The 15,408-nt window shown below is 57.5% G+C and overlaps 1 protein-coding gene across 1 annotated transcript in view; it reads right to left on the bottom strand.

The window, feature by feature from the left end:
* Positions 1 to 11,224, bottom strand: part of LOC119953738 (voltage-dependent calcium channel gamma-1 subunit-like) — a 72,990-nt gene extending 61,766 nt beyond the window's left edge. Inside the window, 1 exon segment of the mRNA XM_038778303.1 lies at positions 10,854 to 11,224. Within this exon segment, the coding sequence (XP_038634231.1) occupies positions 10,854 to 11,094 (241 nt within the window). The 5' untranslated portion in view covers positions 11,095 to 11,224.
* Positions 11,225 to 15,408: the final 4,184 nt, after the last annotated feature.

The following is a 15,408-nucleotide window of genomic DNA, read 5'->3' as shown; positions in this document are numbered from 1 at the left end:
CCCAACAGTCCCTCCTCTGGTGCCTCTGCATACCTCCTGTCTACCTCCAGCATCTTTCCCACCAGTCTATCCCTCTCACTCCTCTCGCTCCTCTCCCTGTGTGCCCAGATAGATATCAGCTCCCTACGAATCACTGCCTTCAGGGCTTCCCAGACCATCCCCACCTGAACCTCCCCCATATCATTTACCTCGAGGTACCCCTCAATACTTGCCCGGACCCTCCTACACACCTCCTCCGCCAACAACCCCACATCCAACCGCCACAACGGGCGCTAGTCCCGCACCTCCCCCATCTCCAACTCCATCCAATGCGGAGCGTGGTCGGAGATTGCAATGGCCGAATACTCGGCCTCCTCCACTCTCGGAATCAGTCCCCTACTCACCACGGAGAAATCTATCCGAGAGTAGACCCTATGTACGTGGGAGACAAAAGAGTACTCGCGTGCCCTCGGCCTCACAAACCTCCATGGATCCACCCCACCCATCTGGTCCATAAACCCTCTCAGTACCTTGGCCGCCGCCGGCCTCCTACCCGTCCTAGAGCTGGACCGATCCAGTGAAGGATCCAACACCGTATTGAAGTCCCCCCCCCATGATCAGACCTCCCGCCTCCAGATCCGGGACCCGTCCCAACATACGCCTCATAAAGCCCGCATCGTCCCAATTTGGGGCTTACACACTAGCAAGTACCACCTTCTCTCCTTGTAGCCTGCCCCTAACCATAACATACCTCCCCCCTTTATCCACCACCACCTCCGATGCCTCAAACAACACATTTTTCCCCACCAGAATCGCCACTCCCCGGTTCTTCACATCCAACCCCGAGTGGAAAACCTGCCCCACCCATCCCTTCCTCAGGCGGACCTGGTCCGCCACCTTCAGGTGGGTCTCCTAAAGCATTTCCACATCTGCCTTTAGCCCCTTCAGATGAGCCAGTACCCTCGACCGCTTCACCGGCCCATTCAATCCTCTCGCATTCCAGGTGACCAACTGGATCAGAGGGCGTCCCGCCCCCCCTCCCCCGTCGACTAGCCATAGCCCGTCGACTGCCCGCCCCAGGCCAGCACCCCCTGCCCAACCCAGTCCCCACGGCGACAACACCTCACCTCTGTCCCCCCAGCCCCCACCAGCTCCTTCCTGACCTTACCAGCAGCAACCCTTTCCCCCTCTCCCTTCCCCCCCAGGCTAGGAACCCTCCCAGCCGCGAACTGTCCTCCATTGTACTTCCGTGGGTCAGCTAACTTCTGCTGACCCCGGAAACTCCCGCCAATAACCCGACCCCTCCCAAAGTGGGATCATCCCCCAATCTATCCCTCCTCCAGGCACCGCTCCAGCGCGGGGAAGAATCAGTTAAGGCCCCGCCTCCCCCCATCATCGTCTCCGCCCCCCATCCCCGCAGCGCGGGAAACCAGAGGAAAGCCCGCGCTTTCGCACTGCCCCACACACCCTTCTGACGCAGCTCCCAAATACCAGCCCCACTCCATACCCCCAACCTGACATAGAATACAACAAACCCCCCCACCCTCCCCGCAAGATACAAAACTCAAACAATGCCCCACAGCAGAAAAAACATAGCAGAACAACACCCCCATAAATAACCATATCAAAATTGCAAAAGTACAAAAAAAAGAGAACATAGCAACAGCAGAAACCAGCAATAAAGCATTACAACCGACCCCGCAACCCCCAACCCCTAGTTCAAGTCCAGTTTCTCCGTCCGCACGAAGGCCCACGCCTCCTCCGGGGAATTGAAATAATAATGCCGGTCCGAATAAGTTACCCACAGGCGCGCAGGCTGCAACATTCCGAAATGTATCTTTTTCCTGTAAAGCACCTCTTTCATCCGATTAAATCCGGACCGCCGCTTAGCCACCTCCGCACTCCAATCCTGGTAGATCCGTACTACCCCATTCTCCCACTTGCTGCTCTTCACCTTCTTGGCCCAGCGCAGCACACATTCCCGATCACTGAACCGGTGGAACCTCACCAGCACCGCACGCGGGGGTTCATTCTCCTTAGGCCTCCTGGCCAGTACCCTGTGGGCTCCCTCCAGCTCCAGGGGCAGATGGAAAGACCAGGCCCCCACTAGCGAGTTCAGCATTGTGGCCACGTAGGTTGCCAGGTCCGACCCCTCCAGCCCCTCCGCAAGGCCCAAGATCCGCAGGTTTTTCCGCCTCATGCGGTGATCAAGCTCCTCGAAGCGTTCCTGCCACTTCTTGTGGAGTGCCTCGTGTCCCTCCACCTTACTCACGAGGACCACGGCCTCCTCCTCTCGTTCAGTGGCCTGCGTCTGCAACTCCTTGATGGCAGCACCCTGGGTGGTCTGAATCTCCGACAGCCTTCTGTTCGTTTCCTGCAGAGAGCTCAGTACCTCAGCCTTGAAATCTGTAAAGCAGTGCAGGAGAGCAGCTAGTTGCTCCTGGGCCCACTGCTTCCACTCCTCTGGAGCTCCGCCGGCCGCCATCTTGGATCCCTTCCCCTGTTTTTTCTGGGGAGTTGCTACCGTTTTTTCCCCCTTTCCACTCCGAGTTCGAGTCATGGACTGCGGGGAAAGTCGTTCAGCACACCTTCTCCCACCGGGAGATGTCGAAAAATTTCCGTTTTGGGCTCTAAAAAGAGCCGAAAAGTCCGTTTAAAACGGGAGCTCCCAAATGTGTGGCTTCCTACGTCATCGCCGCCACCGGAAGTCCTCGTCTCAGGAATCTTAGCATCTGACCAGTGTCTGACCTGCTCTTGTAGCCACAGTACCTATATGGCTACTTCAGTTTCTGGTCAATGGGAACCCCCAGGATGTTGATTATGGAGGATTCAATGCCATTGAATGTCAACGGGTGATGGTTAGATCCTCTCTTGTAGGAGATGGTCATTGCCTGGCACTGGTGTAGCGTGAATGTAACTTGCCCTTTGTCAGCCCCAAGCCTGGATATTGTCCAGGTTATGCTGCATTTAGACATGAACTGCTTCATTATCTGAGGTGTCGTGAATGGTGCTGAACATTGTGCAGTCGTCCGCAAGGGCCACTTGATAACACTGTTAATGTCCCCTTCTATCACTTTACAGAGTAGACTGATAGGGTGGTAATTGGCCGGGTTGGTTTGACCCGTGTAAGGGACACATCTGGGCAATTTGCTGGGCAGATGCCAGTGTTGTAGCTGTACTGGAACAACTCGGCTGGAGGTGTGGCAAGTTCTGGAGCACAAATCGTAACTACTATTGCCTTTGCTGTATGCAGTGCCTTCAGCCATTTCTTGATATCAAATGGAGTGAATTGAATTGGCTAAAGACTGGCATCTATGATGCTGGGGACCTCCGGAGGAGACCGAGATGGATCATCCACCCGGCACTTCTGGCTGAAGATTGTTGCGAATGCTGCAGCCTTGTCTTTTGCACAGATGTGCTGGGCTCCTCCATCATTGTGGAGCCTCCTCCTCCAGTGAAATGCCTAATGGCCCACCACCATTCACGGCTGGATGTGGCAGGACTGCAGAGCTTAGATCTGATGCGTTGGTTGTGGAATCGCTTAGCTCTGTCTGTTACTTGCTGCTTATACTGTTTGGCGCACAAGTATTCCTGTGTTGCAGCTTCATCAGGTTGATACCTCATTTTTAGGTTTGCCTGGTGTTGCTCCTGGCATGCTGTCCTGCCCTCTTCATTGAGCCAGGGTTGATCCCCTGGCTGGGGGGTAATGGTAGAGTGGGGGATATGCTCCTGGCATGCTGTCCTACCCTCTTCATTGATCCAGGGTTGATCCCTGGCTTGGTGGTAATGGTAGAGTGGGGGATATGCTGGGCCATGAAGTTGCAGATAGTGGTTGAATACAATTCTGCTGCTGCTGATGGCCCACAGCACCTCATGGATGCCCCGTCTTGAGTTGCTCGATCTGTTTGAAGTCTATCCCATTTAGCAAGGTGGTAGTGTCACACAACACGATGGAGGGTATCCTCAATGTGAAGATGAAACTTTGTCTCCACAAGGGCTGTGCGGTGGTCACTTCTACCGATACAGATTCATCTTCAGCAGGCAGGTTGGCTAGGCTGATGTCGAGTATGTTTTTCCCTCTTGTTGGTTCCCTCACCACCTGCTGCAGTCCCAGTCCAGCAGCAAGGTCCTTTAGGACCCGGCCAACTCGGTCTGTGGTGGTACTACCGGGCCAGTCTTGGTGTCCCCCCATCCAGGGTACAATCTGTGCCCTTGTCCACCCTCAATGCTTCCTTCAAGTGGTGTTGGACACAGAGGAGTACTGATTCATCAAGCTGGTGGTGGCTGGTACGTGGTAATTGGCAGGAGGTTTCCTTGCCCATGTTTGACTCCATGGGGTCGAGAATCTATGTTGAGGCTTCCCAGGACAACTATTTGCAGTGAGCCAGCGGCCACCTCTGCTGAGTCTGTCCTGCCAGTGAGACAGGACATACCCAGGAATTGTGATAGTGGTGTCTAGGACATTATCTGTAAGTTATGATTCTGTGATTATGATTATGTCAGGCCATTGCTTGACTAGTCTGTGAGACACATCTCCCAACATTGGCACAAACCCCCAGATGTTTGTAAGGAGGACTTTTCGGGTCGACAGGGCTGGGTTTGCCGTTGTCATTTCAGAGTTGATGTTTGGTGGTCCGTCTGGTTTGCAGAACAAGGCCAGCAACGCGGGTTCAATTCCCCTATCAACTTACCCGAACAGGCGCGGGAATGTGGCGACTAGGGGCTTTTCACAGTAAGTTCATACTTGTGACAATAAAAGGATATTATATAGGGGCTGGTTTAGCACAGGGCTAAATCGCTGGCTTTGAAAGCAGACCAACGCAGGCCAGCAGCACGGTTCAATTCCCATACCAGCCTCCCCGAACAGGTGCCGGAATGTGGCGACTAGGGGCTTTTCATAGTAACTTCATTTGAAGCCTACTCGTGACAATAAGCGATTCTCATTTCATTCCGTTTTATTGTCTTTGTATCAGTTGGGTGAAATTGAGTGGCTTGCTGGGCCATTTCAGAGTGTGTTTAAGAGATAGATTTCCTTCCCTAATGAACAATCGTGGTCATCATTAAACTTTTAATTCCAGATTTCCATTGAATTCAAATTTCACCGGCTGTGTTGGTGGGATTTATACCCAGAGCATTTCCCTGGCTCCCTGGATTTACTAATCAGTGACCATCCCGCTGCCTCCTCTGCCTGTTCACATATCTGGAACACAAAACCTCCAGACTCTGAGTGAAATGTAACATCCCGCTGAGTCTCAGCTGACACACGAGACAAGTTCTCGTGGTGAGGAGGAATTGTTTTCAGAAGCTCGATATTGTAAATCAGTTCAACTTGCAGCAGCTAAATTCAAAGGTCCAATGGGATGAAAGGAAGATGTCCCAGGATTAAAGAATGACGTAAATACTGTAACGGATAAAAAAAAATGGCAGTAAGCACCTTTACTCCAAGGATAGTATTGAATGGGAATGGTGGACCCGAGAGTCTGGGTTTAACAAGGCAGAAATCAACAGTTCACAATGTGCTGAACTTGTGCAAGAAGCTGACTGCTTTCAGAATGTTTTACATCACAGAGTAATCAGCATTTGGACTAAATTTTCAGATAAAATTATGGAGACCAAAACCTTGAAATAATTTGGTAAGAAACATTTAATTAGGGAATGTTTCTTGATGGGTGGAAAGGCCTTATTCATCCTTAGGTACCAGGGGATTGCAAATATCCTCATATTCATGGGCCCAGGCACTGGGGGATTGAAACAAGGGGCTCCGACATGCTGGAATCACAAATGCAAACACATTAACGTGAAGAGAAAGGCTGGCGTGTTCTGTCGCTGGTATATTTAACTCCTGTAAAACTCTGTAATCTAACACCAGCACCTGTTCCCCAAGCAGCAAGGCGCGTCTTCAGCTAAATACTTTCTTCCATCCCAGAAATATATTTTAGGAGGTTTTAATTAGTCACTACAGCCGAAATGACTGTTTGATGGAGTTAACCAGGGATTCATGTTAAACATAATCTGGTTCATTAGCAGCGTCTGAAAAGTTTCCCCAAATATTCATTCTTTGTTTTTAAAAAAGAGCTGGAGGAATATTGTCAGGAGTGGTTGGGAGATGGTTTCTCCCCTGCCGCCCAGCTTCCAGTGCAGCCAAGCAGTATTTCCAATTCACCAGGAACTTTCTGAGGAAGGAGATTTGGGGCTGGGATGTTTTTGGAAACTCTGATATTCATTGTAAGAGGGGGTCGATTGAGACTGTGGGGTGGAAGAGGGAAACTTGCTCCAGTTTCATACAAATGAGGACGAAGATTTGTTGTTAATTTCCAATCTGACCCAGAGGGGGGAATGCCGGGGGTGATGGAACTGTTAGCGGAATTTGGGGGCTTCTCAGGCTATAAGCTGAACTTAGGAAAGAGCGAGGTATTTGTAGTGCACCCGGGAGATCAGGAGGAGGGAATTGGGAGGCTCCCCTTCAGGAGGGCAGTGAAGAGTTTCAGGTACCTGGGGGTGCAGGTGGCCAGGAGTTGGGGGGCTCTTCATAAGCTTAACTTCACCAGACTAGTGGAACAGATGGAGGAGGAATTTAAAAGGTGGGACATGGTGCCGCTATCGCTGGCGGGCAGAGTGCAATCCGTCAAAATGATGGTTCTCCCGAGGTTCTTGTTCCTCTTCCACTGCTTGCCCATCTTTATCCCTAGGGCCTTTTTTAAAAGGGTGACCAGCAGCATCATGGGATTTGTTTGGGCGCATGGCACCCCGAGGGTGAAGAGGGTCTTCTTGGAGCGGGGTAGAGATGGGGGGGGGCCGGCATTGCCCAATCTCTCGGGGTACTACTGGGCGGCCAACGTGTTGATGGTGCGTAAGTGGGTGATGGAGGGGGAGGGGGCAGCATGGAAACGGATGGAGAGAGCGTCTTGTGAGGATACAAGCCTGGGGGCCTTGGTAACGACGCCGTGGCCACTCCCTCCCACGAGGTATACCACGAGTCCGGTGGTGGCGGTTACCCTCAAGATTTGGGGGCAGTGGAGGCGACATAGGGGAGAAGTGGGGGGCTCGATGGAGGCTCCGTTAAGGGGGAACCATAGGTTCGTCCCGGGGAACATGGATGGGGGATTTCGGGGATGGTACAGAGCGGGCCTTAGACAGCTGAGGGACCTGTTTATCGACGGAAGGTTTGCGAGCCTGGGGGAGTTGGAGGAGAAATTTGGGCTCCCCCGGGGAACATGTTCAGGTATCTGCAGGTAAAGGCATTTGCTAGACGGCAGGTGGAGGGATTCCCTGCGCTCCCCGCGAGGGGGGTGAGGACAGGGTGCTTTCGGGGGTCTGGGTCGGGGAGGGGAAGATATCCGATATCTACAAGCTTATGCAGGAGGTGGAAGAGGCGTCAGTAGAGGAGCTGAAAGCTAAGTGGGAGGGGGAACTGGGGGAACAGATCGAAGACGGGACATGGGCTGATGCCCTGGAGAGGGTAAATTCTTCCTCCTCGTGTGCGCGGCTTAGCCTCATCCAATTCAAGGTGCTGCACCGGGCCCACATGACTGGGACGAGGATGAGTAGGTTCTTTGGGGGTGAAGATAGGTGTGTCAGGTGCTCGGGGAGTCCAGCGAACCATGCCCATATGTTCTGGGCATGCCCGGCATTGGAGGAGTTCTGGAAGGGGGTGGCGAGGACGGTGTCAAGGGTGGTGGGATCCAGGGTCAAGCCAGGATGGGGACTCGCGATCTTTAGGGTTGGGGTAGAGCCGGGAGTGCAGGAGGCGAAAGAGGCCGGTGTGCTGGCCTTTGCGTCCCTAGTAGCCCTGCAAAGGATTTTGCTACAGTGGAAGGATGCGAGGCCCCCAAGCGTGGAGACCTGGATCAATGACATGGCGGGCTTCATTAAGCTTGAGAAGGGGCAGCAGGGTAGCATGGTGGTTAGCATAAATGCTTCACAGCTCCAGGGTCCCAGGTTCGATTCCCGGCTGGGTCACTGTCTGTGTGGAGTCTGCACGTCCTACCCCTGTGTGCGTGGGTTTCCTCCGGGTGCTCCAGTTTCCTCCCACAGTCCAAAGATGTGCGGGTTAGGTGGATTGGCCATGCTAAATTGCCCGTAGTGTCCTAATAAAGTAAGGTTGGGGGGGGGGGTTGTTGGGTTACGGGTATAGGGTGGATACGTGGGTTTGAGTAGGGTGATCATGGCTCGGCACAACATTGAGGGCCGAAGGGCCTGTTCTGTGCTGTACTGTTCTATGTACTGTTCTATAAGGTTAAATTCGCCCTGAGAGGATCGGTGCAAGGGTTCTTTAAACGGTGGCAACCTTTCCTCGACTTTCTGGCTCAACGATAGGGTACTGGGACAGTAGCAGCAGCAACGGGGGGGGGGGGACGTTGATTATGTTGGCTTATTTTATTTAAATTTGATTTATTTAATTTTAATTTATGGTTAAGTTCTCTTGTTTGGGGGGGGGGGTGGGGGGAGTGTGATACATGTGATGTTACGGTATGGGGGAATTGTGGGTGTTATGGGGCTGTTAGTTGAATATTACTGCTTTTTGCTATACTTGTTATATTTTTATATTTTCTGTAAAAAATTCCAATAAAAATTTTTTTTTTTTAAATTTCCAATCTGAAAGTGTATCCTGGCCAAGAGAACTGTCAGCAGCAATGTGTCTGTGAAAACCCCTTTCCTGTGACATTCAGTTGGATATTGTTTGCTGAAATTATGCCCAGGACCCCAGTTATTCAGAGTTAAATTCGAGTTATGTTTTTATTTTTAGTGAGCGATGCAAAATTGGACAAAGTGATTCCCCTCGCACACCTTTCATTCAGTTCAGGGAAGTGCAGCCCACCAGCCCCTTACCTGCAGGAAACTCGCGACTCCCACACCAGCCCCAGCCCCTTACCCGCAGGAAAGTCGCTGCTCCCACAGCCCCAGCCCCTTACCCGCAGGAAACTCGCTGCTCCCACAGCCCCAGCCCCTTACCCGCAGGAAACCCGCTGCTCCCACAGCCCCAGCCCCTTACCTGCAGGAAACCCGCTGCTCCCACAGCCCCAGCCCCTTACCTGCAGGAAACTCGCTGCTCCCACAGCCCCAGCCCCTTACCCGCAGGAAAGTCGCTGCTCCCACAGCCCCAGCCCCTTACCTGCAGGAAACTCGCTGCTCCCACAGCCCCAGCCCCTTACCTGCAGGAAACTCGCTGCTCCACAGCCCCAGCCCCTTACCCGCAGGAAACTCGCTGCTCCCACACCAGCCCCTTACCTGCAGGAAACTCGCTGCTCCCACAGCCCCAGCCCCTTACCTGCAGGAAACTCGCTGCTCCCACAGCCCCAGCCCCTTACCTGCAGGAAACCCGCTGCTCCCACAGCCCCAGCCCTTACCTGCAGGAAACTCGCTGCTCCCACAGCCCCAGCCCCTTACCTGCAGGAAACTCGCTGCTCCCACAGCCCCAGCCCCTTACCTGCAGGAAACTCGCTGCTCCCACAGCCCCAGCCCCTTACCTGCAGGAAACTCGCTGCTCCCACACCAGCCCCTTACCTGCAGGAAACTCGCTGCTCCCACACCAGCCCCTTACCTGCAGGAAACTTGCTGCTCCCACAGCCCCAGCCCCTTACCTGCAGGAAACTCGCTGCTCCCACAGCCCCAGCCCCTTACCTGCAGGAAACCCGCTGCTCCCACAGCCCCAGCCCCTTACCTGCAGGAAACTCGCTGCTCCCACAGCCCCAGCCCCTTACCCGCAGGAAACTTGCTGCTCCCACACCAGCCCCTTACCCGCAGGAAACTCGCTGCTCCCACAGCCCCAGCCCCTTACCTGCAGGAAACTCGCTGCTCCCACACCAGCCCCTTACCCGCAGGAAACTCGCTGCTCCCACAGCCCCAGCCCCTTACCTGCAGGAAACTCGCTGCTCCCACAGCCCCAGCCCCTTACCTGCAGGAAACTCGCTGCTCCCACACCAGCCCCTTACCTGCAGGAAACTCGCTGCTCCCACAGCCCCAGCCCCTTACCTGCAGGAAACTCGCTGCTCCCTCAGCCCCAGCCCCTTACCTGCAGGAAACCCACTGCTCCCACAGCCCCAGCCCCTTACCCGCAGGAAACTCGCTGCTCCCACAGCCCCAGCCCCTTACCTACAGGAAACTCGCTGCTCCCTCAGCCCCAGCCCCTTACCTGCAGGAAACCCACTGCTCCCACAGCCCCAGCCCCTTACCCGCAGGAAACTCGCTGCTCCCACAGCCCCAGCCCCTTACCCGCAGGAAACTTGCTGCTCCCACACCAGCCCCTTACCCGCAGGAAACTCGCTGCTCCCACAGCCCCAGCCCCTTACCTGCAGGAAACCCACTGCTCCCACAGCCCCAGCCCCTTACCCGCAGGAAACTTGCTGCTCCCACACCAGCCCCTTACCCGCAGGAAACTCGCTGCTCCCACAGCCCCAGCCCCTTACCTGCAGGAAACTCGCTGCTCCCACACCAGCCCCTTACCTGCAGGAAACTCGCTGCTCCCACAGCCCCAGCCCCTTACCTGCAGGAAACTCGCTGCTCCCACAGCCCCAGCCCCTTACCTGCAGGAAACCCGCTGCTCCCACAGCCCCAGCCCCTTACCTGCAGGAAACTCGCTGCTCCCACACCAGCCCCTTACCTGCAGGAAACCCGCTGTTCCCACAGCCCCAGCCCCTTACCTGCAGGAAACTCGCGACTCCCACACCAGCCCCTTACCTGCAGGAAACTCGCTGCTCCCACAGCCCCAGCCCCTTACCTGCAGGAAAGTCGCTGCTCCCACAGCCCCAGCCCCTTACCTGCAGGAAAGTCACTGTTCCCACAGCCCCAGCCCCTTACCTGCGGGAAACTCGCTGCTCCCACACCAGCCCCTTACCTGCAGGAAAGTCGCTGCTCCCACAGCCCCAATCCCTTACCTGCAGGAAAGTCACTGTTCCCACAGCCCCTGCCGTCTGGCTGTATGGTGCTGACGAAGCTGCTCCTGGTACAGAGTCTCCACAAACCGAAATGAGCCTCTTCACAGGTGGTGTTGCCTCTCTCCAGCCGGGGGCTGAGGACTGCCCAGTAATCGGTGCTGACAGCAACAACCGACAGGATTATACCCACCGTCACCATGCAGAAGGTGAATTTAATCTTCCCCGTTTTGCCCCCGTCCATTGCGGTGCTAAAGAAAACCCCTCCACACTTCTGCCCTGGGACGTCTGCACCCTCCCTTCGCTCGGCTCCTTGTTGAAGTTAACACTGACCCACCCACCCCGCTCAGTGGGCTGGGCAGGGCTGGGCTGGGCAGGGCTGGGCTGGATTGGGCAGGGCTGGGCTGGATTGGGAAGGGCTGGGCAGGGGTGGGCTGGGCAGGGCTGGGCTGGATTGGGCAGGGCTGGGCTGGATTGGGCAGGGCTGGGCTGGATTGGGAAGGGCTGGGCAGGGCTGGGCTGGATTGGGAAGGGCTGGGCAGGGGTGGGCTGGATTGGGAAGGGCTGGGCAGGGCTGGGCTGGATTGGGCAGGGCTGGGCTGGATTGGGAAGGGCTGGGCAGGGGTGGGCTGGATTGGGAAGGGCTGGGCTGGATTGGGCTGCGCTGGATTGGGAAGGGCTGGTCTGGATTGGGAAGGGCTGGGCAGGGCTGGATTGGGCTGGGCTGGGCTGGATTGGGCTGCGCTGGATTGGGCAGGGCTGGTCTGGATTGGGAAGGGCTGGGCAGGGCTGGATTGGGCTGGGCTGGGCTGGATTGGGCTGGGCTGGATTGGGCAGGGCTGGGCTGGATTGGGAAGGGCAGGGCTGGATTGGGAAGGGCTGGATTGGGCAGGGCTGGATTGGGAAGGGCTGGGCTGGATTGGGAAGGGCTGGATTGGGCAGGGCTGGATTGGGCAGGGCTGGGCTGGATTGGGCAGGGCTGGATTGGGCAGGGCTGGACTGGATTGGGCAGGGCTGGGCAGGGCTGGGCTGGATTGGGAAGTGGCTGGATTGGGAAGGGCTGGGCTGGATTGGGCAGGGCTGGGCTGGGCAGGGCTGGATTGGGCAGGGTTGGGCACGGCTGGATTGGGCAGGGATGGATTGGGCTGGGCTGGGCAGGGCTGGATTGGGCTGGGCAGGGCTGGATTGGGCAGGGCTGGGCTGGGCAGGGCTGGATTGGGCAGGGCTGGGCTGGGCTGGATTGGGCTGGTCTTGGCTGGATTGGGCAGGGCTGGGCTGGATTGGGCAGGGCTGGGCTGGGCTGGATTGGGAAGGGCTGGGCAGGGGTGGGCTGGATTGGGCAGGGCTGGGCTGGATTGGGCTGGGCTGGATTGGGCAGGGCTGGGCAGGGATGGGTTGGGCAGGGCTGGATTGGGCTGGGCAGGGCTGGATTGGGCAGGGATGGGCTGGGCAGGGCTGGATTGGGCAGGGCTGGATTGGGCTGGGCAGGGCTAGATTGGGCAGGGCTGGATTGGACTGGGCAGGGCTGGATTGGGCAGAGATGGATTGGGCAGGGCTGGGCAGGGCTGGATTGGGAAGGGCTGGGCTGGGCAGGGCTGGATTGGGCAGGGCTGGGCAGGGCAGGATTCCCCAGGGCTGGGCTGGGCTGGGCTGGATTGGGAAGGGCTGGGCTGGGCTGGATTGGGCAGGGCTGGGCTGGATTGGGCAGGGCTTGGCTGGGCTGGATTGGGCTGTGTTGGGCTGGATTGGGCAGGGCTGGGCTGGATTGGGCAGGTCTTGGCTGGGCTGGATTGGGCTGGGCTGTGCTGGATTTGGCAGGGCTGGGCTGGATTGGGCATGGCTGGGTTAGGCAGGGCTGGGCTGGATTGGGCAGGGCTGGGCTGGATTGGGCATGGCTGGGTTAGGCAGGGCTGGGCTGGATTGGGCTGGGAGGGGCTGGATTGGGCATGGCTGGGTTAGGCAGGGCTGGGCTGGATTGGGCAGGGCTGGGCTGGATTGGGCTGAATTGGGAAGGGCTGGGCTGGATTGGGCAGGGCTGGGCTGGATTGGGCAGGGCTGGATTGGGCAGGGCTGGATTGGGCAGGGCTGGGCATGGCTGGATTGGGCAGGGCTGGGCTGGATTGGGCAGGGCTGGGCTGGGCATGGCTGGATTGGGCGGGGCTGGGCTGGATTGGGAAGGGCTGGGTTGGATTGGGCAGGGCTGGGCTGGATTGGGCAGGGCTGGATTGTGCTGGCCTGGGCTGGCTTGACCTGACCGGATTGGGCTGGGCTGGAGTGGATTGGACTGGATTGGATTGGACTGTGCTGTGCTAGATTGGGCAGGACTGTGCTGGACTGGGCTGGGCTGGACTGCAGCGGATTGGGCTGAGCTGGACTGGGCTGGGCTGGACCGCTTTAGGCTGGGCTGGGCTGGGCTGGGCGGGACTGGACTGGGCTGGGCTGAGCTGGATTGGGCTGGACTGGACTGGGCTGGACTGGACTGGGCTGGGCTGTGTTGGGCTGGGCTGGATTGGGCTGGACTGGGCTGGGCTGGGCTGGGCTGGACTGGGCTGGGCTGGGCTGGATTGGACTGGGCTGGACTGGGCTGGGCTGGGCTGGGCTGGGCTGGGCTGGATTGGACTGGGCTGGACTGGGCTGGGCTGGGCTGGACTGGGCAGGGCTGGGCTGGATTGTGCTGGGCTGGACTGGGCTGGGCTGGGCTGGGCTGGATTGGGCTGGACTGGGCTGGGTTGGGCTGGGCTGGATTGGGCTGGGCTGGGTTGGATTGGACTGGGTTGAGCTAGGCTGGGCTGGGCTGGATTGGGCTGGGCTGGGCTGGACTGGGCTGGATAGGATTGGTCTGGGTTGGATTGGACTGGTCTGGGCTGGGTTGGACTGGGCTGGATTGGGCTGGGCTGGGCTGGGCTGGATTGGGCAGGGCTGGGCTGGGCTGGGCTGGATTGGGCAGGGCTGGTCTGGGCATTGCTGTATTGGGCAGGGCTGGGCTGGATTGGGCTGGATTGGGAAGGGCTGGGCTGGATTGGGCAGGGCTGGATTGTGCTGGCCTGGGCTGGGCTGGACTGGACCGGATTGGGCTGGGCTGGAGTGGATTGGACTGGATTGGATTGGACTGTGCTGTGCTATATTGGGCAGGACTGTGCTGGACTGGGCTGGACCGCTTTAGGCTGGGTTGGGCTGGGCTGGGCTGGACTGGGCTGGGCTGGGCTGGACTGGGTTGGGCTGGGCTGGATTGGGCTGGACTGGGCTAGGCTGGGCTGGGCTGGATTGGACTGGGCTGGACTGGGCTGGGCTCGGCTGGACTGGGTTGGGCTGGGCTGGGCTGGGCTGGACTAGAATGGACTGGGCTGGGCTGGACTAGAATGGACTGGGCTGGGTTGGGCTGGGCTTGATTGGGCTGGGCTGGGTTGGATTGGACTGGGTTGAGCTGGACTGGTCTGGGCTGGGCTGGGCTGGATTGGGCTGGGCTGGGTTGGGCTGGGCTGGGCTGGACTGGGCTGGGCTGGGCTGGATTGGACTGGGCTGGACTGGGCTGGGCTGGGCTGGGCTGGACTGGGTTGGGTTGGGCTGGGCTGGGTTGGATTGGACTGGGTTGAGCTGGGCTGGATTGGGCTGGGCTGGACTGGACTGGGCTGGATAGGATTGGTCTGGATTGGATTGGACTGGTCTGGGCTGGGTTGGACTGGGCTGGATTGGGCTGGGCTGGTTTGTGCTGGGCTGAGCTGGACTGGACTGGGCTGGGTTGGATTGGACTGGTCTGGGCTAGGTTGGGCTGGGCTGGACTGGTCTGGGCTGGATTGGGCTGGGCTGGACTGGACTGGCTTGGACAGGACTGGTCTGGGTTGGATTGGACTGGTCTGGGCTGGGTTGGACTGGGCTGGTTTGGGCTGGGCAGGGCTGGACTGGACTAGGCTGGACTGGACTGGTCTGGGTTGGATTGGACTGGTCTGGGCTGGGTTGGACTGGGCTGGTTTGGGCTGGTTTGGGCTGGACTGGACTGGTCTGGGTTGGATTGGACTGGTCTGGGCTGGGTTGGACTGGGCTGGTTTGGGCTGGGCAGGGCTGGACTGGACTAGGCTGGGTTGGATTGGACTGGTCTGGGCTGGGTTGGGCTGGGCTGGATTGGGCTGGACTGGTCTGGGCTGGGTTGGGCTGGGCAGAGCTGGACTGGACTAGGCTGGGTTGGATTGGACTGGTCTGGGCTGGGTTGGACTGGGCTGGATTGGGCTGGGCTGGGCAGGGCTGGGCAGGGCTGGACTGGACTAGGCTGGGTTGGATTGGACTGGTCTGGGCTGGGCTGGGTTGGGCTGGTCTGGGCTCTCCAGTTGCTCTCTCTATAATTGGACCGTCAGCCTGCTCTCGGTGTGAACACCACATGTCACAAATCTGAAATATAATCCTTTTTGGCTATCGCTCTCTTTACATTATTACACCAGGGAGAGCCAACACTTGTGGAGTTTTGTTTAGTGAACTTGCAAAATCTCCCAGTACAACTCATTTTTTGAGAATGGATCTTACTGGAAGACGACTTTTTATTAATATAGAAACTCATTTTTAAAAT

This window comes from Scyliorhinus canicula, chromosome 18, assembly GCF_902713615.1.
Source record: "Scyliorhinus canicula chromosome 18, sScyCan1.1, whole genome shotgun sequence".
NCBI classification, from domain to species: domain Eukaryota; kingdom Metazoa; phylum Chordata; class Chondrichthyes; order Carcharhiniformes; family Scyliorhinidae; genus Scyliorhinus; species Scyliorhinus canicula.
Note: the sequence above shows the minus strand (reverse complement) of the source record. Positions and strands in the feature narration are given on the sequence as shown.